At 41.0% G+C, this 27,446-nt stretch overlaps 1 protein-coding gene across 1 annotated transcript in view; it reads right to left on the reverse strand.

The window, feature by feature from the left end:
* Positions 1 to 27,446, reverse strand: part of CAMK4 (calcium/calmodulin dependent protein kinase IV) — a 231,679-nt gene that overhangs the window by 10,397 nt on the left and 193,836 nt on the right. The window contains exons 7-10 of the mRNA XM_044264318.1: positions 26,260 to 26,334; positions 11,274 to 11,349; positions 6,336 to 6,462; positions 1,050 to 1,202 (exon numbers count right to left, since the gene is read on the reverse strand). Of these exons, the coding sequence (XP_044120253.1) occupies positions 1,050 to 1,202; positions 6,336 to 6,462; positions 11,274 to 11,349; positions 26,260 to 26,334 (431 nt within the window). The remainder of the gene's footprint in view (positions 1 to 1,049; positions 1,203 to 6,335; positions 6,463 to 11,273; positions 11,350 to 26,259; positions 26,335 to 27,446) is intronic.

The raw sequence follows: 27,446 nt of genomic DNA on the forward strand, positions 1-27,446 counted from the left end.
GTATTTCAAAGCAGTTTGATCACACAACTTTTAAGGTTTATTTAGTCTTTATCAGCCTATAAGTTATGGCTAAATAGAATATTATTTTTGACCCTCATCTGTTCTCTGAAATCCTCTGCAGATATAGTAAGTCCTAAACACCATTATTAAGAGAAACCCATCTAATATATATTCCACATATATATAATATACAAAGATATATTTTGAATATATCATATGAATTATATTTTAGATATATCTTATATATCTACATCATGTGAATTACAGATGCCCTTTGAACAACATGGGTCTGAACTGCAAGGGTCTACTTATGTGCAGATTTTTTTCAACAGATACACTGAAAAATTCTTTGGAGATCTGTAACAATTTGAAAAAACTTACAAAGTGTGCAGACTAGAAATACCCAAAACATTAAGAAAAAGTAAGGTGTTACTGTAAGAATACAGCACATAATATATATAACATCCAAAATATGTATTAATTGACTGCTATTGGTAACAGTTTCCAGTCAAGTAGGCTATTAGTGATTAGGTGTTTGGGGAGTCAAAAGTCATACATAGATCAACTGTGTTGAGTAATTGGTGCCCCTGACCCCAGCATTGTTCAAAGGTCAATTGTATTTTAATTTTATCAAGTATGGGAATTTATTTATATTACAAGATACAGTTTTTTTAAAAGTTTCCCAATTTCCACTTATTTAGAAAGAAGGCAACTTTCAAAATGAGCATCAGTTTCCTGAGCAATGCTGTTGAAGCAGTACAGTCTTAATTAAATGAGAAGCAGTGATTATATATTTGATGAGTAATTCTCAACCTACAATGCATTTCTCTTTATTAACAATGAACTCTTAACGAGAGAATAACATGACTGTCAGTGGCTTTACACAAGTATTGCTGGGATTTCAAGGCAAGATTTTCCCTGGTACTACAGGAGATGAATAATATTATTAGATGAAGAATCGTGGAATTATCTTTAATAGTTCAAGCTAAGAAAGAGAGTAACAAAGGAAAAACACAAAACAAAACAGAGCAAAACAAAGCCTATCTTACCTTGAGCTTGCGCCGGGCATTGAATTCTTGGAGCTTCTTTTGAGCAGTATCCATGTGTACAAAATTGGCAGCTTTACCTGTGACCCATGGATGCTGGAGAGCTTGGAAGGTAGTCAGGCGTTTCTTAGGATCCAGAACAATTAGTTTTCTGACCTGAAATGATAAAGAACCGTAGATTTCTTAGGGAAATTCTTATGGTGACCCAGGCTTGCCTCTCAGCCTGTGAGCATTTAGGTTTTATTCTATTTTCCTAGCAGTACCACTAACTATACATTAAAAAAAAAGCTTTTCAGTGGTCACTGTGAGGAGAGTTTCAGGGAGCAGTGGTTGAGGAGGTCTGAGAGACAGTGGCTTGTGCCACCTGAGAGGCCAGGCAGGCAGGCAACTTCCAAGAGAGGTCAAAGAAACAGGTTCTTGGTTGCCTGTGGACTGGAAGGTCTTTGAAGGAGAGCCAGCATCTGAATAATTCTAGGCTGCACTTAGCACCACTTAGAATTCAGAACTTTGGATGGATAGCAATGGAAATGGAATCGTGCATTCATCATGCTTTCTGTTGGGATTTTTTTATTTTATTTTATTTATTTATGAGAAAGAGAGAGAGAGAGCAGCAGGCAGAGGGAGAAGAAGGCTACCGGCTGAGCAGGGAGCCTGATGAAGACCTCGATCCCAGACTCTGGTATCATGACCTGAGCCAAAGGCAGACGCTTAACTGAATGAGCCACCCAGGTGCCCCATCTGTGGGGATTAGATAGTGGATAATATCAGTCTTTATGCTTATCCCATGATTCCATGATAAAATTCATTCTAATATCTTGAAGGTTTTGAAGGAATAAGCCAAGTGCTGTCAGGGGTTTAGGGACATGATTTGTTTAAACTACTAAATTCAACCCACAGCAGACCATTCTGAGAATGAGCAGATAATAAACAGCCAGGAAGATCAACCAACAAAATACTCCCTGGCCCTGAGCTCAGACAGGGTGACATGGAATGAGGTAGAAGCTGCTTAAAGTTAGGAGGCATGTTCAAGCCCTCGTTACATCTCTTACCCACTTTTGTAACTCTGGACAAAGACCGACTTATGAATCGAGAGCCCGTGAACATTCTCCTAGGCCTTTTTCTTATATGTTCTCTTCTCCACCTCATTCCTTTGTAAATACATTCTTACATACATATGAAAATCTTTAAAAACTTGTGTAATTCTTCCCATAACCTTATCAACTTGGAACTAGTAGCTCTAATTCATAAATGAGGGATGAAAGGAAGTTTAGAAAGATTCTGTGCCTTAACTGAGGCCAGATAGCTTGTAACTGGTGGAAGTTCTATTCCAATCAAGATCGGTCTTACCTCAGAGCTCATTTTGTGGCTGCAACACCACGGTGCCTCCAAGGTCAGTCCACCCTCTGGCCTTCATCTGCCCACGGGGCAAATGGGGGCTTCGGGGGATGTGAGGCCCGAGGTCTTTTCTAACTCTGTTCAGCTAAGAAGAACTGAATGCAAGCTACTGCAATCAGGCAGTAAATCAAATGAAGAACAGATATCTGGTTCTCCTCTTACTTCTTTTCTGCAAAAGTTGCAAAGAAATGTGTATTTGGGGTAGAGAGAATTTGTAGAGGACAGAGATGTGAGGCTGCTTAGGCTAAAAATCTGAGAGAAGGTTGTGGGAGGTACAGGTGATTAAGGAAAATGAATGCACGGCAGTAAATAAAAATCTGATTGCAGTCATAGCTGTCACCTGTGGGAAACTGTCCAAGTAATTTTGCATAAATGGTAACTAATCCTTGACAACAATTCACAATGAGATCTTTCCCTCCCATTTTCTAATCATCCTTATTACCATCCTCCTCCTCCTGAAAATACAAAGAATTTACTGAAAGTCAGTAAGTGCCCCCAAATTCCCATCTGTCAGTGTTAATCTTTACATTTGAAGAGATCAATGCATTGAACTGTTAAACTCACTGAAGGTCTGAGAGCCCCAGAGACCTTGCCAAGATTCAACCCCAAAGCCTTGCCATGATCCTACAGCCCCCTTACAACCTGACCCCCATCACTCATGGGCACTGTTCCCCTGGTGATTTCAGAATGGATGTGGGTGCTGCTGATAAGAACACATCTGTGGTACTCAAGGATTCCTTTAATGCTGAAGTGTTACAAACTTATTAGCCCAAAGGTAGGATTTAGATGAATGAAGGAATATCAAAGCTAACCCTCTTACCCATTTAGGTTTTATTGGCGATGAAAAGACAAGGCAGGCAGGCTGCATAAAGAACTGTTAGGGTGTTAGTTGGTAGTAGTCAGTTAACCTGCATTATAGCCCCTAAGTCTCCCAACAATCTAGAGAAAGGTACTGGGATCATCCCAGAACAGAAAACTAGGGGTGTCTGGGTGGCTCAGTTGTTAAGCCTCTGTCTTCGGCTCAGATCATGATCCCAGCATCCTGGAATCCAGCTCCGCATCAGGCTCCCTGCTCTGAGAGAAGCCTGCTTCTCCCTCTCCCACTCCCCCTGCTAGTGTTCCCTGTGCTGCTGTCTCTGTCAGATAAATGAAACAAAATCTTAGAAAAGAAAACTAAAGCAGAGAGAATAGATAACAAGGCCCAGGTCACACCTCTAGGTTATGAGGAAGAGGGTCCTTGAATCCAGGTGTGTCAGACCTTAAAAAATCCATGGTCTACTTCCTGATTCATCGTTTCATTAAAAAAAAAAAATTATTGAGTCTGTACTATATGCCCAAACGGTACTAAGATCTGGGTACACATGCCTTGACCTCTACCAGAACTTAAAATCTAGCTAAGGAAGCTCTTTCCACAAGTAAATCTAAGTCGCAACCATCATTAAAGAGAAGGCTAGCGGGCAACAGAACAATGTGACAGAAGGAACAAAGCAGTTGTGGGAAGGAGGAACTGCTGAAGGTAGGCAGACAAGGCCACCTGGAGGATGTCACATGGCAGCTAGCGCTTGTAAATAAGACTTACCCATGCAAGAGGGGTGTGTGTGTGTGAGAGAGAGAGAGAGAGAGAATGAGAGATGGTGGGAAGGGAGAGGGAGGAAGGAAGGAGGGAAGAACAGTACAAAGCAGAGGAAGGAGTAGTGGCCCACACCCTGAGCTATCCTGATGAGGGTTGGGTTGGTCTGGTGCCCTGGAGTGAAGTGCACCAGAGGACAGTGTTGTGAAATGGGCGGCATGGGCAGGGCAGTGGACTCTCAACCCGACCAGGTGGTGCTGTGTATATCTGATTACAGATTTTGGATTTTATCCTAAGAGCCTCAAAGCAGGAGAGTGACAGGAGGTGATTTATTTATTAGGCCCTTCCTCTGAATCCTGTGTGGAGAGTGTACCTAAACTTGCCACAGAGGCAGGAGGGCCACAGGGGAGGTTCTGGCAGTGGTCCCGCAGGAGAGGCCAGGGCTGACGGGGGCAGTGGTGGTGGAGTGGAGGGAAGTGGGTGGATTCAAGAGGTGTTTAGGAGTGTGGGGCCTGACTTGAGGGGGAAGTTGGGAGGATGTCTCCACACACCGTACACATTGCCTCTCTGCCTGGCTGTACTGCAAAGTCATGGTCTACAGGGGTTTGTTCCACGAAAGAACATGGATGGGAAGGAAGAAATGTTTGGAGGGAAAAGAGCAGAATTCAGAATTCTCCTTTTCCCTCCAAACATCTAGGATCTTTTCTTTTTTCTTTTTTTTTAAAGATTTTATTTATTTATTTGACAGAGAGAAATCACAAGTAGACGGAGAGGCAGACAGAGAGAGAGAGAGAGGGAAGCAGGCTCCCTGCTGAGCAGAGAGCCCGATGTGGGACTTGATCCCAGGACCCTGAGATCATGACCTGAGCCGAAGGCAGCGGCTTAACCCACTGAGCCACCCAGGTGCCCCTAGGATCTTTTCTAAGAAAAGATCCTAGAAACCTGGATCATTCATTCTGCTGGGAAGCTGTGTGACTTTGGACAATCATTTCACCTCTCTGGGTTTCAGCACCCTCAAGTCTGGTTGTTTTTTTGTTTGTTTGTTTGTTTTTTAACTTATTTATTTAAGAGAGAGAGAGAGAGCGCACAGCACAAGCTGAGCAGGGAGCCTGAAGATGTGGCGCTAGATCCCAGAACCCTGAGATCATGACCTGAGCCAGCTTAGTGACCTTAACTGACTGAGTGACCCAGGTGCCCCCAGCACCCTCAACTTTAAATGAAGGGAAGACTAAATGACTGATAAGATCCCTTTGAGAGCTAGCCTTCTGTGGTTCAAAAGTCAACTCTTAGCTATTTCTGTGTGGCATTTCTCTAGAAGAATGACGGTTAATGCTTTCATCTCGTGCTAGTATACCCTTTATTTTAGAACAGGTGGGCCATCTCCCCAGAATGTAGGTCTTTCCTTTATGCAAATAAACGTCAATATTAGCTTAAGCAAGGACCCAAATAACACAAATAAAAAAACAAACAATATAGGGGCGCCTGGGTGGCTCAGTGGGTTAAGCCGCTGCCTTCGGCTCAGGTCATGATCTCAGGGTCCTGGGATCGAGTCCCGCATCGGGCTCTCTGCTCAGCGGGGAGCCTGCTTCCTCCTCTCTCTCTCTGCCTGCCTCTCTGCCTACTTGTGATCTCTCTCTGTCAAATAAATAAAAATAAAAATCTTAAAAAACAAACAAACAAACAAAATAAATTATCAGTAGAGTGTAACTTGTTTATGATGCCAGCAAGGCGTGTAAGGGACTTGTGCTGTTATTGGGATATTTCAGCAAGTTTGTATAATCAAATCTAGGTAATCTAGGCAAGCCATGTTAAAATGGAATTCCAAATTATGCCTGAATTTACCCAATACAACTGACTTCAAAAGCAAGGCTTTACATTGACTAGGTGGTAAAATCTCACTAATTAACAATGCAGTAATTTTTAATTGTGATAATTCAGCAAGTGATGAGTTAAGCATATCTATTTTTCATTATCTACAAGAAAAATATATTATGTACATTGTTTTATTAAAAATGCAATTATTAAGAGGGGAAAATTTTAAAAAGGACACTGCCCATTAACTAGTTAAAAATGAATGTGAAGGGGCACCTGAGGCTCAGTGGGTTGGGCCTCTGCCTTTGGCTCAGGTCATGATCTCAGGGTCCTGGGATCGAGCCCCATATTGGGCTCTCTGCTCAGTGGGGAGCCTGCTTCCCCCTCTCTCTCTGCCTGCCTCTCTCCTACTTGTGATCTCTCTGTCAAATAAATAAATAAAATCTTAAAAAAAAAAAAAAAAAGAAGAAGAATGTGAAGATTTTACTTCATTTTGTTTTGGTCTCACTTACCAGGTCCTTGGCATTTAGAGATACTTCATCCCACCAGGGGGAGATAAAGTAGTATTCACAATTCAGAATTCTCCTGAACATGAACTGATCACCTCTTTCATCATAGAATGGTTCAAATCCACAAAGTCTAGAAGGACAAAAGATAGAGAATAAAATGTCTTTAGAAGCCTAAATATATTTCATCAAATTTTTGCAGAAATTCCAGACTGCCCTTTCCAAGCTTTCTGTTATGATTGCAAGTCTACGTAGTACAAGTATGTAACTGCCTTGTTATAAATCACTTTTGACTGTATAAATACACAATCATGTCCTCTGGAAGTAAAAACAGATACCAAACTGATTAAGAATTTCTACAAAGGAGGACATGGGTGAAGTAGAGGAGAAGTGAGTTGGGGGAAATCGGAGGGGGAAACAAATCATGAGAGATTGTGGACTTTGAGAAACAAACTGAGGTTTTTGGAGGGGAGGGGGTTGGGGGTTGGGAGAGCCTGGTGGTGAGTATTAAGGAGGGCATGTATTGCATAGAGCACTGGGTGTGGTGCATAAACAATGAACCTTGGAACACTGAAAAAATTAAATTAAAAATAATTTCTACAAAGAGTTTATAATAACATCAATAATGATGACACAAAACAACAATAAAGATAATAGCTAACATTATCATAACAGCTAACATTACATACTAATGACTTGCTGTGGAATTTTTTTAACCAGGAATTGAGAAGACAGACTGACTAGAATTCCAATTTATTAGGAAGTAGAAGAATCGGGATTTTCTTTTTGAGATTTTAAAGGGTTGATTGATTGATTGATTTTTTGTGAGAGAGACAGTATGAACAGGGGAAGGGGCAGAGTGAGAGAGAGAAGGAGGCTCCCCAATGAGCAGGGAGCCTGAGGACCTGGGGCTCCATCTCAGGACCCCAGGGTCATGACCTGAGCCAAAAGCAGACACTTAACTGACTGAGCCACCCAGGCACCCAAGAATTAGAGGAGTTTTTGAGGGTAAAGAGATTAAGAGGTAGACAGAAAAGATTTTTCAGTCATTTTTACTCAGCCCTATTCACTGAACTCCTCCACAGAAATGAGTCAAATATTAGATTTCCATCCCACTCCAGTTTGAATTTCAAAGTGAACAAAGACAGGAAGTTAGACTGTTGTCAGGAAATGGTCTTTTAAAACTTGACACAGTAAACACACATGGTCAACAGAGATGAGTAGCTAGGGTCAGCGCAGCCTCACGTGAGACCCTCACTTCTGTCTTAAAGACCCACGTTCACCTTCATTTTCTAGTAGGGAGTCAGCCTACAAATGAATGGGGAAAGTGGGAGAAGAGAACTAGAGAATCATCTCTGGCATCCTAAAGGGAAAGAGGAAAAGTGAATTGCTGTTTGTGGCCCACCAAAGCCTCCACTGTTTACAGACAGGTACATACAGGTTCTTAAATCACTAGGGATCAAAAGGAGACCATAAAAAAGAAATCCCTACCAGGGCATGTGTTGTACTAGACAAAAAATGGGGGGGAAAGAATGAACATGAAAAAAAAAACCCAAAACATTCTCTCAAATTCTTCCTTCAAGTTGATCAGGTTGGAGCAGAGCATGAAATGTTTGAATGTATTCTAATGTAGTGGGTTTCTAGACAGAAGCATTTTCTTACATCCTTTGCTCAGGGAACGTCCTGTTGGGAGAGTCTTTGTCTTTTTTAAATATTCTGGAGCCAGCCAGGAAAAGACAGGGTTTAGCAGTGCTGAGTCTCAGACTAGTGAGTCCTCCTGTCCACTGCAGCAGTCTACACAGAGAATCCTGCTGCCACATAAGGATAGAAAGGAGCCATGTCCACACCTCGACAAGGAGGTAGCTCAGCCTTACTTGGCCATTCCTGTGCCATCCACAACACTAGAAAAGTATAGCTTATTCTTGGTTAGTTGTGGAGGAATTAGCCAATGTTCCAGGCTTAGTTTAAGAAAACTCTTATGTTTCTCCTTCTGGAAATCTAGAAAGAAACATGACAGTTCAGAAGGTACTCAGATGCCATTCTCACTTCTCAAACATGCCTGTGGATGTGTGCACTGTGATGGAAGTAAGAAGCTCATATCATGTCAGCCTGAAATGCCAAAAATAGAAGCGATGTGACACGGAGCAACACACACACATATACACCATGCAAAAAGCCTTCAGACATGGAAATATTTGAATAAAGACAATGACAGTTTAGGAGGATAGTAGGATTATACAGGCCTGAAGAGTGAATGTATAATAAGGGGACCTTTAAGCCACTGGGCAGAACTGTGGTGTTGAAAGCGGAAAGAGAGAGTTTGAATCTTTGATGTTACTGATTCTGATTCTGACCTGAGCATTGTAGTAGTTGCTTTTGTCTGTAGGTACAAAGCATTTAGGTGTAAAAGGTAGAGGGGTCAGAATTTCTGTGAGAAACAACAAAATGGCTTTCATTCCCAGTCTATTGTCATACGTAGAAATAGCAAGGTCATAGCACAATAGCCTTACGGAACTTTTAATAATAATAAAGGAGATATATAGGTCCAATGGCACGATCTTGGAGAAGTGTCCCAGTGAACCTTGCCAGGTGGACTTCATCAGTTGTTAATGAACTACAGATTAGAGAAAACAACCCTGGGCTTAGGAGCTGACAGAAGTGAGGCTGCACTAAAGGACATTAGTTGTAAGCAACGCTGATAATGTATTTTCATTTGAGAGCGACCACTGTGGACTTTGAACCAACAACTATTAACTTAGTGACCTTATGTGAACCAGGGGAAAGGACCTTGACCTTTTTTTTTTTTTTTAAAGTAGGCTCCCTATCCAGCATGGAGCCCAGTGTGAGCCCTGAACTCACGACCCAGAGATCAAGACCTCGGCTGAGATCAAGAGTCAGATGCTTAACCAGCTGAGCCACCCAGGAGCCCCAGAACCTTGAAAGACTTTTAAAATTATTTTCAGAGCTATGATAAGATGTTTCTCCAACAATTATATTTTTTTTCTCTTCATTTTCCCTGGTCAGTGACCATGTCATGGAATTTTATTCATTCCATATTTCAGGTTCTCAGGGTGAATGTGATGTCATTTCTCTGTCTCTCTAAGTTCTTGTACATCCTTAATGCTTTATCCCCCACCCCCTATCACATTTCAGCATGAAATTGCAACTGGTTGGGCACAATAACATTTTAGGGGCAAATCTGATTTGTTATTTGCATAGTGCAATTTTTCATTTAATGTCATTAAGTATGCTATGTCACCTACCTAACTCAGGAGCCAACATTTTCTTCCCAGACTAAAAGTGATCTCAAATGTAAGCTGAAGGAATTCTATGATGTCGCCCCAGGAATTCATTTTAATGAATTAAGCACTTAATAAGGCAAATACATTACCTAACAGTTTTGCCCTTTCATAAGAAAAAACATGGTTGTCTACCTCTCCAAATGCTTTTCAAGCTCTAGTATATTTTGGATCCACAAGGAATTCAATACCGAATCTATGTTTTGACATTACATCATAGCAGATGGCTATTTACTGGGTTGCTTGTTAAACCTTTTTGTCTTGGCTACAGATGACTGAATAGACCCAGGTAAACTCGAGTTTACTAATTTGTTTGAGGGTACCTTCCTTACCGTCCTTCTAGCTCTTATGACCTAGACACTGACTTTCTAAGATCACTATTAAATTAAACAAACAAACAAAAAATCCAAAACCTCTTTCTGTTATGGACTGAATTGTGTCTCCCTGAAATTCCTATGATGAGAAGTCCTCACCTGATGCTATTTGGAGATGAAGACTTTGGGAGGTAACTAAGGTTGATGTGGTTGGGGGGGGCGCGGTGTAGAGCGCAGCTTTATGATGGGATTAGTGTCTTTAAAAGAAGAGATGCCAAAGAGCTCACATTTTTTTTTCTCTGCCATTTGGGTAAAGAGTAAGAAGGCAGATGTCTGCAAGCCAGGAAGAGAGCTCTCCCCAGGACTGGACCTCCTGGCGCCCTGACCTCAGACTTCCAACGCCTGGAACTGTGACGAATACAAGCCTGTTGTTGAAGCCACCCAGTCTGCCCGATTAATACACTTTTTTTTATACCCTATATTGTAGATCTGAATGTTACAGGTTCCAACAGGCAACCGTGCAGTGTCCTCCAAATGGCAGCCAAAGCTACTTGTTTTGAATTAAACTCTGGATATCTTGCTTCTGTGGCTGCTCTTCAGCAGTCTTCTCAGACACCCTCACTCCTTGCTTTCCTTCATGCTCCTCTGCAATTCTACCATCTCCTTGGCAAACTGCCTGAAACCCCTTTGTTATTAGTAGACGGAAGCTCAGGAATGGAGTTTGGGAAACCAGAAAATGAGAGATTTAGTTGTTTTGTGTGTGTGTGTGTGTGTGTGTTTGTGTTTGTGTGTGTGGTTTTTATCAGAGAAATTCAGCTTCTCTGAGTTTAGGGTATTAAACTCAAGGTCCTTGAGGAACTAACAGAGACAGAAAACAAAACTGATAGCCAAACTGCATTAAAAACACTGCTGACAAGAAATGTCCCTGTCTGGAATTGCTTAGGAGATTAAAGAGCCATTTGCCCTTTAAAAAGGATTCATACTGTATTTTGATGAGACATAAATAAGTAAAACAAGGGCAAGTTTAATAGATGGACCTGAGTTTCCCATTTGTTCTTAACATCAAATAGGGAATTGTTCCCCAAATCTGTTATACATTGCCCTGCAGAATGAGGCGCAGAAAAGCCGTGGACAGACAGTCTGGCCCCAGGAAAATCAGAGAAGAAAATGAGATGCTTGTTTTCAGAAAAGTCTACCACTAACTACGTTTAGTATGCTGTAGAAAATCACAAGAGTCTAAGTAATCTTGCTTTTTATGAGGCCTCTAAGTACCTAAGAAATATTACAGCAAAGGCAAATAGTACCCATAGAGATTGCTTTTCTTCACTTACAAGATGTAGGTGATTATTCCTACAGACCACATGTCCACCTCAGGTCCATAGGCACAGCCTCTAAGAATTTCAGGTGCTGCAGAAAGAATGAATATTGTGTTAAATCCGACTTTAAATTTAAATTTTACATCCCGAAAACAAGCAACAGGTAAGAAATTAATTAACAGAAAGTTCAGAAATAGTTTTGTAATCAATTTTGTCCCCCCAAACCAAAGTATGAAACTAGAAATTCTTAACATCTATTTTAGTGGGAAAAAGTCAAGTCTTTCTGTGTTTGGGGTGCATAAATATAAAGCTATTAACTTTGATAGTCTACACTGAAGCATCGTTCCGACCAGACAGATCTGCTGTAAAAGATCCTTTTCTTCAAAAGGAGATTTGTAGGCAGAAAACAAAGACAAGTTCCGCAGAGTAAGGGGGAAAAGGCACAGTGATTCTACCTTGAGATCTAGATCTCCTTGGAGCAGGGACATCCGTGCATGTGTATATCTGACCGTGTGCAGGGCAGGGAGCAGGGTGGATGGGGTGGGAAGCACTGAGAAGCCTCAAGTGCTGGGAGGCTGGAAGAAGAGTTGGAAGGGGCCCTGATACATGCCCTAGCACTGAGAACTACATGTAGGTCACCTGAGCGCAGCTGTCCCCAGTTTGGGATTATGCATGAAGGAAGGGGTCTTCTCTGTGCACAACGAACCTGCTCCTATTAGCCCTGCTCACTGTGAAAGTGGAAGGTCTTCTCAGCCACGAAGGGACCCTGTAGTATAGAATGATGAGATCTTTGTTGTTGGTATTTATGTTGGAGTTGTGAAAATGAAGAGTTAAGTGGGGCCAATCGTTTGCACAGAGAATTGGAGGTGTTATGTTTGCCTAACAAGGAAGAAAAAAAAATAATAATAAGGCTCAGACCTGTAGCCCAGGGTCGCCTTTTTCTATTTTGAACAGAAGTGCTGTAAATGTCAGTGGGGTCCCCGAGCTAGGAGCTGACTGATGAATGCTGAGGACTCCCTAAGGGAGGCTTTGGGGATGGGGGCACCACATTCCTCCTTCCAGCTGGAAGCAGGAGAACAAGGGAGCTGGATTCCTGTCTACGCAGGCTGGACATATCATATTCAGTGTAGACTGTTAAAGTGAGCTCTGGAAGGAAGCTATTCTCCTGGGACTTTGGATGTAACTTAGAAGAAGGAGCACAGTGGATCTTCCACTGACGGCTTCCCATACTGTCCTGCATCTCCCTACCCTTTTGCAATCAGGATCTTCTCTTCCCTGTAAAAGTTGTGTTACATAAAATACAGGAGATGAAGAGCCCATACAATGAAATGAGTGTGCAGTGTAACACTACCAGCAGCCACGCAGCAAGATGGACCCTGTAAAGCATAGCATCAGGGGCTAAGAAGTTCTTCTCATCTATAGACACATTATTCCTAGAAATTCTCCCTCTTAGGATTTAATTAGCATAATGAAGAAAAGGCACACTCTTTGCCAACACTGTTCGTTCTTTTGGGTTAGCCTTTCTTTTCCATGGCAATCTGGCCCCATATCTGGGGTTCCTTTGGGCCCCAACACTGAACTCCCTCTTGCAAATGCTTTGCTCATGAGCGTTCAAAGGAAACTCAGGTTAGACCGCCACTGTCAGGAGGGCAGCTGCCATTGTCTATGGGGCCGAGGTCTTCCAGTCAGGCAGCAGAACACATGCACACTTGGTACTATTGTTAGTCCTTCCCCACTCAAGTCTTCCTGTCCATGGAGTGCTATCGTGTCCCACAGGGACATTTAAACATGCAGAAATATGTTGGGGAGAGTCTTTGACATAATCTGGGACTTGTTTTTACTCTAAAATCTAAGTGAGTTGGATCAGCTGATTTCTAAGTTTACTCTGAGGTTTAAGCTGCTAGCCACCTCGATATCAGTAGAGGAATCATTACTGATGTTTACACAAGAAGAGAGGACCTGCACTTTACTTCCAGAACCTGCTGCACTCCCACATTGTTCCTGCGTGAGTGCCTATTACATGCACGGACCTGTGGGGGCAATGAGCCCTCCCCTTCTGTGCTGTTCAGAGATTAGCACGCTGTTGCAAAGGCCAGGGGCTTTTTCTGGCCATTCTTTTTTTTTCAGTGTTCCAAGATTCATTGTTTATGCACCACACCCAGTGCTCCATGTAACACGTGCCCTCCTTAATACCCACCACCGGGCTCACCCAAGCCCCACCCCTCTCCCCTCCAAAACTGTTTGTTTCTCAGAGTCCACAGTCTCTCATGGTTTGTCTCCCCCTCCGATTTCCCCCAATTCACTTTTCCTTTCCTTCTCCTAATGTCCTCCATGTTATTCCTTATGAAGTCAGCCAGCATTACCCTGATCCCTAAACCAGGCAAAGCCCCATCAAAAAGGAGAATTTCAGACCAATATCCCTGATGAATATGGAAGCCAAGATTCTCAACAAGATCCTAGCTAATAGGACCCAACAGTACATTAAAAAGATTATCCACCATTGGGGCGCCTGTGTGGCTCAGTGGGTTAAAGCCTCTGCCTTCACCTCAGGTCATGATCCCAGGGTCCTGGGATCGAGCCCCGCATCGGGCTCTTTGCTTGGCAGGGAGCCTGCTTCCTCCTCTCTCTCTGCCTGCCTCTCTGCCTACTTGTGATTTCTCTCTGTCAAATAAATAAATAAAATCTTAAAAAAAAAAAAAAAAAGATTATCCACCATGACCAGGTGGGATTTATCCCCGGGATGCAAGGGTGGTTCAACATTTGCAAATCAATCAACGTGATAGAACAAATCAATAAGAGAAGAGAGAAGAACCACATAGTCCTCTCAATTGATACAGAAAAAGCATTTGACAAAATACAGCATCCCTTCCTGATTAAAACTCTTCAAAGTATCAGGAGAGAAGGAAACATCCATCAACTTAATAAAATCTGTCTATGAAAAACCCACAGCGAATATCATCCTCAATGGGGAAAAGCTGACAGCCTTCCCTTTGAGATCAGGAACATGACAAGGATGCCCACTCTTGCCACTGTTGTTCAACATAGTGCTAGAAGTTCTAGCAACAGCAACCAGACAACAAAAAGACATAAAATGTATTCAAACTAGCCATTCTTTATAGCTCCCACGCTAAGGTTCCAAACGAAGTGATAACCACAGAACAAAATTCTTTCTGAATCCACTTTATGGGGCGTCTGGGTTTCTTACCCGATGTGGCAATATCTGACCCTTCCTAGCACTGAGTCTAACTTTACCTCTAGAGGCAAGTCAGTTCCTTGTAAGCATTATTAGGCAGCAATGTGGGCAAACTTCAAGTGTGAAAAGCTAAACTTTCCCCTAAGAGGTTAACTGAGACAAAAGGAGTAGAGAATGTTTTTGCCCTTCATCATAAGTTTCTCTTAAAAAGAATTTATAATATTTACTAATCATAATACAAAATTTAGGGGAAACAAACTCTAAGCACCTAGACTCAGTCAGGTCCCATTCACAGTTAACCTTTAAATATTTGTTCATTAACATGACCTTGACTTTAAGACCAGTAGAACATACTTTTTTAATGTATCTGAACCCTTTCCAAGTGCCAAAGATTTCTAGAATAAACTTCAGACTTCAGCATACCAGTACTACAAGTCTCCAAGATATCAAATGTCCTTGTGGTGGATTCTATAAATTTGTGATTTTCTTAAGGTGAAAAATAGTTGATTACTTCCAACTTAGTTCAAGAAAAGACATCAGCTAGTGTGCCTTTTAATGCTATAAGCACTCCCAACTGTCCTTCCTGTCCTTTCTCACCTCATTGCCAAAACAAACAAACAAATAAACAAACAAACAAACAAAATGAAGTAGGGGAGAAAATCATTTCAAGGTGTGATCCAGTTTTTAAAAAGGTATTTAAAATAATTTAGAATCATCTTTTCTAAAAATAGTTGATAACCCTTTATTGATTTTTCTGGCTGTCTTCTAAGTGGGTCCAAGTTTTCTGCCACTTCCTCAACTTTTATCCTTCATGTCATTGCTCATTAACGCTAAATGCTACAGAGCTCCCAGGACACTTCATACTCTAAGCTCCAATACAGAATGATTTTGGCAAATGGTCTTAGAATTGCCAAGATACCAGACTTCACGTTTTAAAAAGCAATTTTAATGGAATATAAAATTCATATTAAAAATGCAAACTTTAGGGATGCCTGGGTGGCTCAGTTGGTTAAGCAGCTGCCTTCGGCTCAGGTCATGATCTCAGCGTCCTGGGATCGAGTCCCACATCGGGCTCCTTGCTCAGCAGGGAGCCTGCTTCTCCCTCTGCCTCTGCCTGCCATTCTGTCTGCCTGTGCTCGCTCTCTCCCTCTCACTCTGATAAATAAATAAAATCTTTAAAAATGCAAACTTTAGTGATATTTATTTACCAACATCCCACTTAGATCTCAAGAGTGCTGATTTTTTGATAAGATCATGGTACCATGAAAACATCTAGAGTCTGGGGCTCCTGGAGGTCCATCTATAGACTGGGGTGAATTTCATTTTCTTAAATAAATCCACTGTAACCAGTTTTAGGAATGGTCCTACATAAAAAGCATGGGGTATATCTTACAGCACACTGATAGGGACCACTGATGCTAGGTTTCCCCTCTTTTCCTAAAGCCATAGGGATGATTTTGGTCACTGACTGTACCTTTACTTTGTTAATCCCTCGTGACCTATTGAGTTAAAACTACAGAGTGACATTCTTTACCTGAAGACTTCTTTCCAACTACTGTTGACTGTTTGGAGAAAGACAAATCCAAGGGACACTACTATGTGAATGAAGTCCACATGTTCATTCATTTACTCATTAAACAAATCATCAACTATTTATTAAATACCTGCTGTATGACAGACTGCATTGGGTAGTGCTGAAGGAGTAATGGGGAGTTCAAGAGGACAAGTCTTTGCCATCATGGAGCTTACAGTTGGGTGGGGAAGGAAGACATTGATCCAGAAAACCCATGAAGAAATGCGAAGTGGTAAATGGAAGTGCTTGGAGGGCCTCTCTAATAGAGGGCTACCTGCTCAGAAAGATCAGAGGTGAGTAGAGAAAGCGAAGTTTAAACTGAGATATGAAGGGCTAGAGAAGTGAGCCAGGCAAAGGGAGAGGGTGGAGGGAGAAGTTAGAGGGCAAAGAGACTGGGTGAGCAAAGATAGTGGGAAGTGGGTTGGCTGGAGCAAGCATGCAGGCACAGACTTGGTGGTGGGCAGGAGTAAGGGGGCTTAAGGTACTGGGGCAGCCAGTGTGGCTGGAGGTGCAAAGCCAGGTCCTACTGAGATGAGTCCCTGTCAGGCAGCTCAAAACCAGAACACAGATTCCAATAGGTCAGGGCTTTTGTTTGTTTGTATGTTTTAAATTCTCTCCAATGCTTTTGTTTTAGTGATTCCCAACATATGAGGGAAAAACTATTTCATCTTAAAGCCAGAATCTGACTTTGCAGCATTAGGCCCCCTACTATAGCTGAGGGAAAACTCCTTTAGCTTTTCACTTGTAGAGACTTGTCTTGAATTCCAGAGTTCTCTGGAGACCACAAAAGTCCATGGCATCTAGAAGTCCCTCTAAACTTTACCTCTGAGGAGTGAACACTGTAGAAGGAGGAGAAACAGGGATTTATCTGAAGCAGAAGAGCAGTGTTTGGAAATTTCTCCCCTTATTGTTCTGAACATGGCTAGGAACCCGGAGGAGAATGCGGGCAGGGCAGCCTCCTATAGGCAGCAGCAGTGCCCACAGCTGGGCAGACTACATTGTACCTTCCTCAGCATGAGCACCATGTGTGGTCCTTTGTCACAGTGTCACATTATTTGGTGAGAACGGGGAACAAAATTTTAAGCTCTGTCAAGTGTAGTTTATGCTTTGACAGCAGAGAAGACAGGCAATGTCCTAGTGCAGTTTGCTAAGTGTTGTAACGAAGGTGTGAATCAGACTGGGAAACGGTTGCAAGGTTTCCATAAGGGGTTGCCTCTGGCTAGGAGCAGCCTTGTCAGTTTACTACAGTAAATCTCAGAAGAGTTCCATACTGCCGTTCCATGGTGTGAAAGGTTGAGAAGGACTGAGGAGGCATTTGGGGCTTCTGTCATTTTGGTTATCTATGACTTGTTAGTGTAGACCAAGAAAGAAGTCTGAAGGATGCTTTGAAACCCAAGTGGTCTAACATAGGTTCTAAAGCATCTTTTCCATTTTCCTGGGCTCTTGATCTTTTACACCACAAATATCAGTCACTCCAACTTGCACTTAATATTTTTCATTTAAACTGTTTAAAAAAGTCTTCCTTGCCACATGGATTATGTGGTTTTTCTCTTCATATAAATCTTATAAATGGGTGAAGAATGATAGCCCGTTTATTTTCCTCACCTTATTTTTTATTTTTTTAAATAATACCCTGAAGAGAAAATCAAATATCTGAGAACACCTAAGTACTTTCGGAAGAGGAAAAAATAAACACAACCTATTTTTATTACCCTGGGAAAGTTCCATTTCTATGAAATTCACTTTTCTATGATCCCAAAGAGCCCTCCCATCTTAGAGTAATCACTATTTGTTCCAAATCTTAATCAGACTGAGTCTCTTGCTCACTTTAAAGTTGTGATGAATGCTGGCCCAGGAACAGCAAAGATGTATTAACTGTTGAAAAGTTGCTTTTCCATTTTTGTGAGGAGGTGGAGTGTGAGTAAATAAACCCAACTCATCCTAATATTAACATCATACAAGAATCTTTTTTGGATATGGAGATACAGATAGAAAGTGATAGATGTGGACTCTGAACTCTGTTAAGGATGGCAAATACCACGTTTTCCTCTAAAGGAGCTATGAATGTCACTGATAATTATCACTAATAATTCTTTTGAAATATTTTCATTTTATGCATATCCTTTCTGCAACAACATTCTAAAACGGAACATTTTGTGGGTGTTCAGGGCCCAAAGAATACATTTTAAGCAAGTCTCCTACCCACTTGTCATCAGTCACCCTTCCTGTGACCGCTTCTCCCCTACATTCCGCCCTCACATGTGTAATAATAGAGCTGAGTCCTCAGCTCTGAATTCTCTGGCACGGCTGCTTTTGTTCCTGAAGTTGTCACTTACACTCATAGAGAGGGAAGCACAGGAAGTGATTTATGGGGGACCCAGAAGCCAAGGATGACCAGCACATTAAAAGACTGCTTCTAAACCAAAGGAACATGAAAAGTGGGAGGATGATGGTTGGTGACAATCTCTATGGACTCAATTTTATAAGGCATCTTGGGCTGGAAAATATATTTGGTTAACTTAGATTGAATTAAGTGCTTGCCATAATCCTCAACACAGTTTTACACATATAAAACATATAGACAGATCATGTAATATTTTTAATGCCACAGACCATGTATCTGCTGGGTGATACAGAGATGAGCAGAACTCTTCATCCCTTCCCCTTCCTGATGGCCCCGAATCCCGAGACACAAGTCAGTCAGCCTCTGGGGCCGTTTCTGAGCCAGAGGCAGCCCCTCCTACTGCTGACAGCTTCAGATGTTAGAATATTGTCTTGTACATTGTGCTCCCTATCTGTACCTTACAGCATCCATTCATAATTCCTAATTCTGTCCTATGATGCTGCTTCCTTCACTATCTGATGTTCTTTGATTAATGAATGTGGTTCCTTCTCTCTGGCCTGCTGATGGGGACGTTCGTTGCTTTGGGATCGGTTTGGGTTGTTTCTTTTTCTGCCTTGGGGATGCTAGAGAGTCTTGTTGACTTCGCACAGCATCTGAATGCTGAAAGGGCTCACATTGATATCAATAGCCATGTCCCTGCTCCTGAACATTAAATATATCCTTCTGCCCACGTGTCACTTCCACCTGGATCTCTCACAGTCCCCCAAATCAAATATCAAGTATCAAAATCAACAAGCCCCAATCCCTTTGTTTCCAAGGGCCTCCCCACCTCAGTTAATGTGAACTCTATCCTTGAAGTTGGAGCTCTTTGGTCCTCTCTCTTACCTATTTTTTTCTCCCCTTGTCACTGCACTCCACCCAACTGCCTCCTTCCTGGACCTACAGACACCTACGCATGTTTTTGCCGTTGGGTTGGTGTGCTCTGTCCCCTCTATCTAGAGTGTTTCCTTCCACAGACTCCACATGGTTTGCTCTCTCCCTTTCCTCTTTCAAGTCTCTGTTCTTCTGCTCCCTTCTCCAGTGAAGCCTTCCTTGATCAGCCTATTTGTGGCAGCCCAAGCTCCCAGCACTTCCTTTCCTCTTTCCCAACTCCACAGAAATCATAACCTCTTTCTATATACTGACACACTCATTTTATTATTAGTCTTCTCCCACTAAAATATGCCATTCTTAAAGAGGAGCTTTTGTTAGTTTGTTTTATCACTATATCTTAGCACCTAGAATAGTGCCTGGTGCATAGTAGGAACTCAATAAATATTTATTAAATGAAAAAAGGACTGAATAGCTACACAACTAAAGTTCCACACAATATGCTTTGTTTAGGTTAGTACCAAACCAATATAAAACCCCAAGAGGCTCATTTCCCTCTAGAATTAAAACCTCCAAGATAGCTTAAAATAAGCCTGCACTCCACCAGCTGAGTCCCTGTCCTCTGCAAGGTTAAGAACAAGATGAGCTATGGACTTTCCTTGCCATTCCTGTATCTGTCCCTAACCCCACTTTTCCCCTTTGCCTGGCGTTTATTCATTTGGATCAAGTGTTGTAGTCATATGGCGGTTGGCGACACAGCCTGTCTTAGGGAGAAAGAAGGGCCACGGTATCAAAAGGGAGATGAACCTGGACCCGCTTTACCCACCTGCTGAGAATTCTCTGCTTGCTTCCTCTCACATTTCCTGCTCTTTCCCATGGTTAGCTAGCCCCACAGGAACCCCATGTACACACATCAGCCTGTCAAGCATTATGTTACAGGCCTCGCAATTGATATTTTACTATGTACTCTTCTGTTTTTTTCTTAAATTCACTATAAAAAGGAAGTCATCGTTGTGGGTATTTCCTTAATTCTCAGTGAGATCATCCCTTAGGTGGTTAGGTTACCAATGCAACATAATACTCTATTGTACCTTAGCTCTTTAGTCCTCCAGAAGTGAACAAAATACATCTTTTATGAAGCTATACTGAAAGCATATAGTTTAGATTATTAGATTTGCTTTTTTTTTTTAGATTTGCTTTTTTTAACTTCACTTAAATTTTTCTACATTGGTCCTATAAGTGTGTGTTCATGTAGACACAGTCTCTTCTGTTTGACTCTAGGCTGTTGAGGAATTATCTTTAATTTCAGTGCAGTGAACATAAGAAGTTATTTCTTTAAAACAAAACAATGTGGGAGCAACATAAGATTATCACTCTTAACGCGACCCTGGCAAATGCCAACAGAAAATAAATTCTGAACAGCTTCTAGACCCTGTAAATGGAACTTGGACAGGCAGATAAAAATATGAAATATGAACATACATAGTTTAATTAACTGAGCTTATGAATTAGAAATTAGTATTAGGAATACTCTTTTATCTCACCCTTTACCATATTGTTTTCTTTTCTACTCTAACAGCTTGTTCTTCCTTTCTGTGATTGACATGGGCAGGGTGAACAAGCACAGACTTCAAGCCTTAAATAGCTAAACCAGTCAAGACATTTTGGTTGTATACCCTGTGGCCCATTTATCAAGAGCCATGACCTAATGGATTTTTTTTGGGGGGTGGGGGTTGGTTTGTTTTTTCTGTTTTTTGAGACCTATTTCTTTTCCCAGCAACAAGATGTGGGGAATTTCTTCATGGTTATTTCAGAGCACTACTCATTGATTTCATTTATCTGGATCACAGATTTTAATTTTCTGGCCTGGAGTTTATTTTCAACTGGGCACATTTCCCAGGAAATAATGAGTATTTGCTTAAACACACAGCATCTGTGATTTTTCTTTTGCAATTCACTTATAAGAGAACCCTCTGTTATTAATAGCCTGGGGCAAAGGTTCCATGAATGAAACTGAATGGGTGGCTTTTCACTTGTGTATTTCCTGACAAATGACAGATGGTATAATATAAATACCCACTCCCTCAAAAGATGTAACTGAGAAAGCCTTTCAGTAAAGGTAGAAACTAGACCCAGTGTACTTGAGGCTAACTGACCTGGGATGGAATTATCCTTACAACAAGCAAGGAAACAAGCTCACACCTCTCCTCTCCATCAGTTATACAGGCTTCAGACCCCTTTTTAAGTCAAATGTAAAGTCTTTGTGTAAGTCATGCTTTCTGTAGGATGGCAGTGATTTCCACCAGTCTTGCACTTGGCTCTCATTTTCAACTCATTCTATCCATGGGCAGATTCCTCCCCACCTAAGTATTCTCAGAGAAGACACACCACCCCGTGATAGTACTCACATGGGGTGTGGGGAGAAAGGCTAGAACTGAGGGACTCTCAAAGGGGCTTCAGCCTTGCCTATGAACAGTCTGTTTCTAAGACAGATGAAGAGAAATATTATTTTATTGATTTTTTTTTAAGAGTTTAAACTCTGTATCTTTCTTCTGCTCTAGATCATCCACCTCCTGTGCCTTGGTGTCACTGTGACGTCTGTTTTTCCCTAACTCAGCCCCTCCAGTGTTTTCTGTATTACTCTACACAGGTGGATTCTTAAAATCCTGATCCCAACTCTAGTCCCACTTTGAGTAAATTTTAGCATATTTCCTTTGGGAAATATGTATTATGAAGAAATACATGTTTATTTATATATAATTTGGACCTTGACCTTGTAATTAAACACATCAAACTTACTTATTTTTTAATTCCAAGCCTGCCTCAGCCTACATAATAGTAATTCCACACACATGTTTTGCACTTCAGAGTCCGCAGAGCACTTCTATTTTTCCCTCTCAATCCTTCCTCCCTCCACCCCCAGCTTCCTTTCTGCTTTCTAAGCCTTTTCCTAGAGCAAATTACGGCTTCCTGGTGAGCCTCTACATAGAGCATAGCAGAAGGATTATATGGATTACATTCAGTCAACCAATTTCCTCCTTCCCCATTACATAGCCTTTAGGGTGATGTGGGTATCTGCCGGGAAAATTAAATAGTAAACGGAAAATGAGCCTCCATTATTAGATGGCATTATCTGTAAGATGGGCCTGTTTATGGCAATGACAGGAGTCTGGAATAGTATTTTTTTTTAAAGATTTTATTTATTTATTTGACAGACAGATCACATGTAGGCAGAGAAGCAGGCAGAGAGAGAGGAAGGGAAGCAGGCTCCCCGCTGAGCAAGGAGCCCAATGTGGGACTCGATCCCAGAACCCTGGGATCATGACCTGAGCCGAAGGCAGAGGCTTTAACCCACTGAGCCACCCAGGCGTCCTTGAAATAGTATTTTTATAATCATTTTATATTTGAAAAATAAATGACTGGATGGAGAACTGGTTGAATACATTATTCTGAGAAGCTATTCATAGGAATGACAGCAAGCACCCTGTGTGTAGATTTCTGACATCAGAAGGACAGGAAAGAGAATTTATAATAGCTTTCTAATTTGTCTTCTTTTGAACTTTTTCTCCCTCCAATCCATCTGTCACAATGTAATTATCAAGATATCTGTAAGATACAGATTTGACTTTAAAATATAATTGCACTGATAAAAAACCTTTGCTGGATCACTATTATCTACCAATAAAAGTCTGAATTCCTTAGCCTGATTTATAGATTATTTTAAAAAATATGGTCCAAAAAATATGGTCCATCCTATTTTTCCAAGTCTATCTGTATCCTCTGTACCAAAAACTCTATATTGCAATCGTGTAAAATGAGAAAGTAACCAACAGTCCTTGAACTTGCCAGATGCTACCACTCCTCTATGACTTTTCCTTTGCCTGCTTATAAAGAATACCTTGTGGCTACCTCTTCACTTGAACTGCTACTCAACTTTCAGAGTCCAGCTCAGATGCCCTCCTCTGTACAAACCTCTTTAGGGAAGATGTATTTTTCCCTCTTCCCTGTATCCTTAAGCCTTTAGCTCAAACACAGAACTTAGCATAACAAACTTTGATTTATTGTATATGAGTATTTCTTCTTTAATAGCCTATGAAATCCGGGAAAGACAAGACCATATGGTGTTCACTCTTGTAATCTCAGTGCCTAACATGGAGTCTATTAGACATCCAATGTTCATTTTATCAATGAATAAATCAGTCACTCATAGAATGACTATTCTGTAAGGCTGCAAGAAAGAACTGCTCTTATCACTATTATCAAAGCCACTGAAATGATGCTAGCGTAAGCTCTTCCTGAACTTCCCATTTCAAGGCTGCTAACTCTCAGAGAATTGCTCCAACCTACCTATTGCTTTGGAATAGTAGGTGTTTGCTATCAGATAATGATTACTAAACTGCCCATCAGCTTTTCTCTTTTGGGAAATCCTTACTTTGTTTTATCATTCTTTTGTCAATTCTCTTTAAATGCTTTTATCAAGTGGTCAGCAGTTAGTACTCACAAACGGGCAACCCCATCTGGGACATGGTACCAAATTCAGGGTTCTTTTTTTCCTTAATAGCCGTGGAAGTGTAGGGAGTCATGAAAGAAATACAGGAGGATGATAAATAAGGACATACGAACTAGAGAAAGGGGAAATATCTATGGCACCATTAGAAAGAATGGGTCAAGCACAGGTTGTCAGCTAACAGTTCTAAGGAAAATATATAAAAACAAAACAAAAAGATGCCTATAGGGAACATGGCATATTTCAATGGGTTTTGTTCTAGGAATGGGAATCCTACTCTTTAATAAAGTCTGTGGTAGAGCTAGTGAGCTAACGTGTTACTCATACTTAGTAAAAGTACCCTGAATCCATTTGGAGCATCAACATGTCCACCTGAAGGACATGGAGGCTGTAACTGAGGACCGGCCAAAACAATGTAAGTGAAAGTGACGTGGAGCTTCAACAAGTCTGTTTAACAGTGAAAAGGTATACTCTCCCCTCTTCCCTTCCTGTCACATGGAATGCAGATGTAATGAGTGATTTCAAACAGCCATATTGGACTCCGAGGACGCATGCAAAAGAATGCTAGAGCCAGACAGAAAAGGTCTGGATCCTTGGCACTGAGACCTACAGAGCCATAGCTGCAGAACCCACGACAGTTGTCTTTCTCTAGACTTCTAACATGAGAGAAATCAACTTCTACCTTGTTTAGGCTGCAGTTACCTGGAGTTTTCTGAATTTACTCCTAATTGATAAGCTACTCTTGTTGTCGAGGAGTTTAAGATCCAGAACAAGAATATTTGGTACAATGTAAATGCTTAACAGAAAGACAGGTATACTTAATTCTGTGTAATTATTGGGTTTATGAACAATTGAGCTACAAGGAAATAATATTTTAGATTCACTAAAGAAGCTAACTAGTTAAAAGCAAACATAAAATGTTTATGTGACTATAGAAACATGGAGAAAGATGAAGAAGAATGCATAAGGCTATTAATACTGATTACACATACGTGGATTTTTACTCTTACAATGATCAAGCAATATTTTGAGATTTTAAAACGCTAAAATAAAAAATATTTCAGGGGCATCTTCCTGGCTCAGCATGTGACTCTTGATCTTGGGGCTGTGAGATTGAGCCCCACACTGGATTTAGAGATTACTTAAAAATAAAATCTTAAAAAAATATTTTAAGCTGTAAGTAATAACTGTAGATATTTTTATGAAGGAAAATTATGTTGATTTTGCCTATATTGCTTTTTTGAAGAGGGAATTTTATAAATCTGTTTTTAGGGACTTGGCTATCTGGATTCTCATCTCTGACCCATAACATCTAGATATGGAATCTTGGGAAAGTCACACTCTGGAACTCAAAATGAGAATGTTAGTAAGTGAACTTTAAAGCTTCTTCTAGCTACAAATATGGGAATTTAATCATATATTTGCTTCACTGGATATCTAATTGTGCCTTCTACAGTCTGATTTCCATGAATTCAAAAGCTGTTAAAATGAGTTAGTTATGTGTGAGGATAGTCACACAGTCCATCTCTAGAGATTGGGGACTCTGCTGGGGAACCCCACCTGAAGCCCTGGTCTTAGTAAGGCTAGAAAAGCGCCATCAATAAGAACTAGGGATTACCCCCTTCTCTCTGTTATCCTATATGCCCTCTAAATTAATGACATACTCTCTCCGCACACACTCCCCGCAAATAAAAGCAAATAAGGAAAGTGACTGAGGGCTCATGGCTCTATTTCTGACCAGAAACAAAGCTTTTCCCTTGTTCTCTTTCTTGGTGACTGTCCTTCTACTCCTAAGGGGTTTAAGAATAGTTACTGTCCGGGGCACCTGGGTGGCTCAGAGGGTTAAAGCCTCTGCCTTCGGCTCAGGTCATGATCTTAGGGTCCTGGGATTGAGCCCCGCATCGGGCTCTCTGCTCAGCAGGGAGCCTGCTTTCCTCTCTCTCTCTCTGCCTGCCTCTCTGCCTGCCTGTGATCTCTGTCTGTCAAATAAATAAGTTTAAAAAAAAAAAAAAGAAAAGAATAGTTACTGTCCAAAAGACAGGTGCAGAGCACCCAATCCTTACCCCGAGGCTCCCTCTTTCCCTGTTAAGAGGGGTACCCTAAAACCAACATCACTGAACCCTTCATGGAGAAAAAGAAGTGCTCTGAGTATCATTTTTATGTGCCTTCCTCATGGAGACTCACATCACATTGTAAGCATTTTAAAGATTTATTTTTCATTTTTCGGAGAGAGAGAAGAGTAGGGGGAAAGTCAGAGGGTGAGGGAGGGGGAGAAAGAATCCCAAGCCTGCTCCCCAGTGAGTGCAGAGGCTGACATAAGCCTGGATCCCACAGCCCTGAGATCATGAACTGAGCCAAAATCAAGAGTCAGACACCTAACCGACCCTGCCACCCAGGCGTCACACACCTTGTAAGCACCTTAAATAGAGATATTAGGAGTTTAAAAATTAGATCCCTAAATAAAAGTAGATTTCAAATAACAGTAAAAGTAAACATCAATATTAAAGAGCATACCGCAGTACCCTGGGGTTCCACACACTGTCTTCATGAGTACTTGATGTTCCACAATTTTAGAGAGTCCAAAATCAGCTAACAACACAAGAGAAAAATTTAATGAAACAAGTCTTTTCTCAGCTTTTATAAGATGACAGAATACTTTTACTATTTACTATTCAAAATAAAACGAACTCATTTGTTTTTACTTGTTTTGGTATCTGGCGATGGGAGAATGGGGAATGAAGAAGGGGACAAGTCATCTGGGAGAGGACACTGAAAAAAAAATTTTTGAATCTTGCTTTAAATTGGAGAAAAATATGACTCCCAAATACATTTTATGTTCTCCTCTATAAATCCCAGCTTTAGGCAAGTAAGATACTTATTTTTGAAATAACAGTTGTAACAGATATATTTCGTCTAATCTTAACTCTGAGATTTATGAAACAGTAGCTCTAAAGTACAACATAGAATTAGTGATATAGAATTAGTAATCCATGGGGAGAAATCAAAATAAAAAAATAGGTTTTTGTGAATGTCAAAGACATGAGCAGAAATATCAAAAGGTTCATTCTGTTTCAAATGTGTATCTTATGGATAAGGATTTACTCTCATATGAGGAATATATAACACTTTTTTTTTCAAGAATCCTCTTTATTTATTCTTCAGAATATTACTTAGGTAAAACACTACCCAAAGTTGCTACCATTATAGTCTATTTGCTGGGCTACTTCTCTCTCACTCAGGAAACATCAGGAAACCACTGAAGGCCATTCTTCAAGAGAGGTAGGTGCAGAATTGATGCCATTTTAGACTTCAAAGATAAACCCACATTTCCACGGAGGTGCTGATCCTTATCAGGGAAAGCAGCAGGAAGTCCTTCAGAAAGAAAGCCTCTCCTGTCTAAATTAGTATCTATCCATCCATTTAAAGAAATTTCTTTAAGGATAAAATCTTTGAAATTGATGTCAAAGGAAATGGAAGTCTCCCTGCTGTTCACTGCCTTTCAGGAGTGATTAGAAGAACAAGCTGGCTGCCTAGCGGGACTTTGGTATTTTTTCTTTGGGTTCTTGCATTCATAAAGCACATTATGTTGTCTGGGCTCTTCCATGATATGTATAAGTTAATTTTCAAAGGTATTAACACTTCTAATGCAGTGAACTTATCAGATTAACATTACACAGGCCAGCCACCAAAAGAACAATGTC

Source organism: Neovison vison, chromosome 1, assembly GCF_020171115.1.
Source record: "Neovison vison isolate M4711 chromosome 1, ASM_NN_V1, whole genome shotgun sequence".
Taxonomy (NCBI): domain Eukaryota; kingdom Metazoa; phylum Chordata; class Mammalia; order Carnivora; family Mustelidae; genus Neogale; species Neogale vison.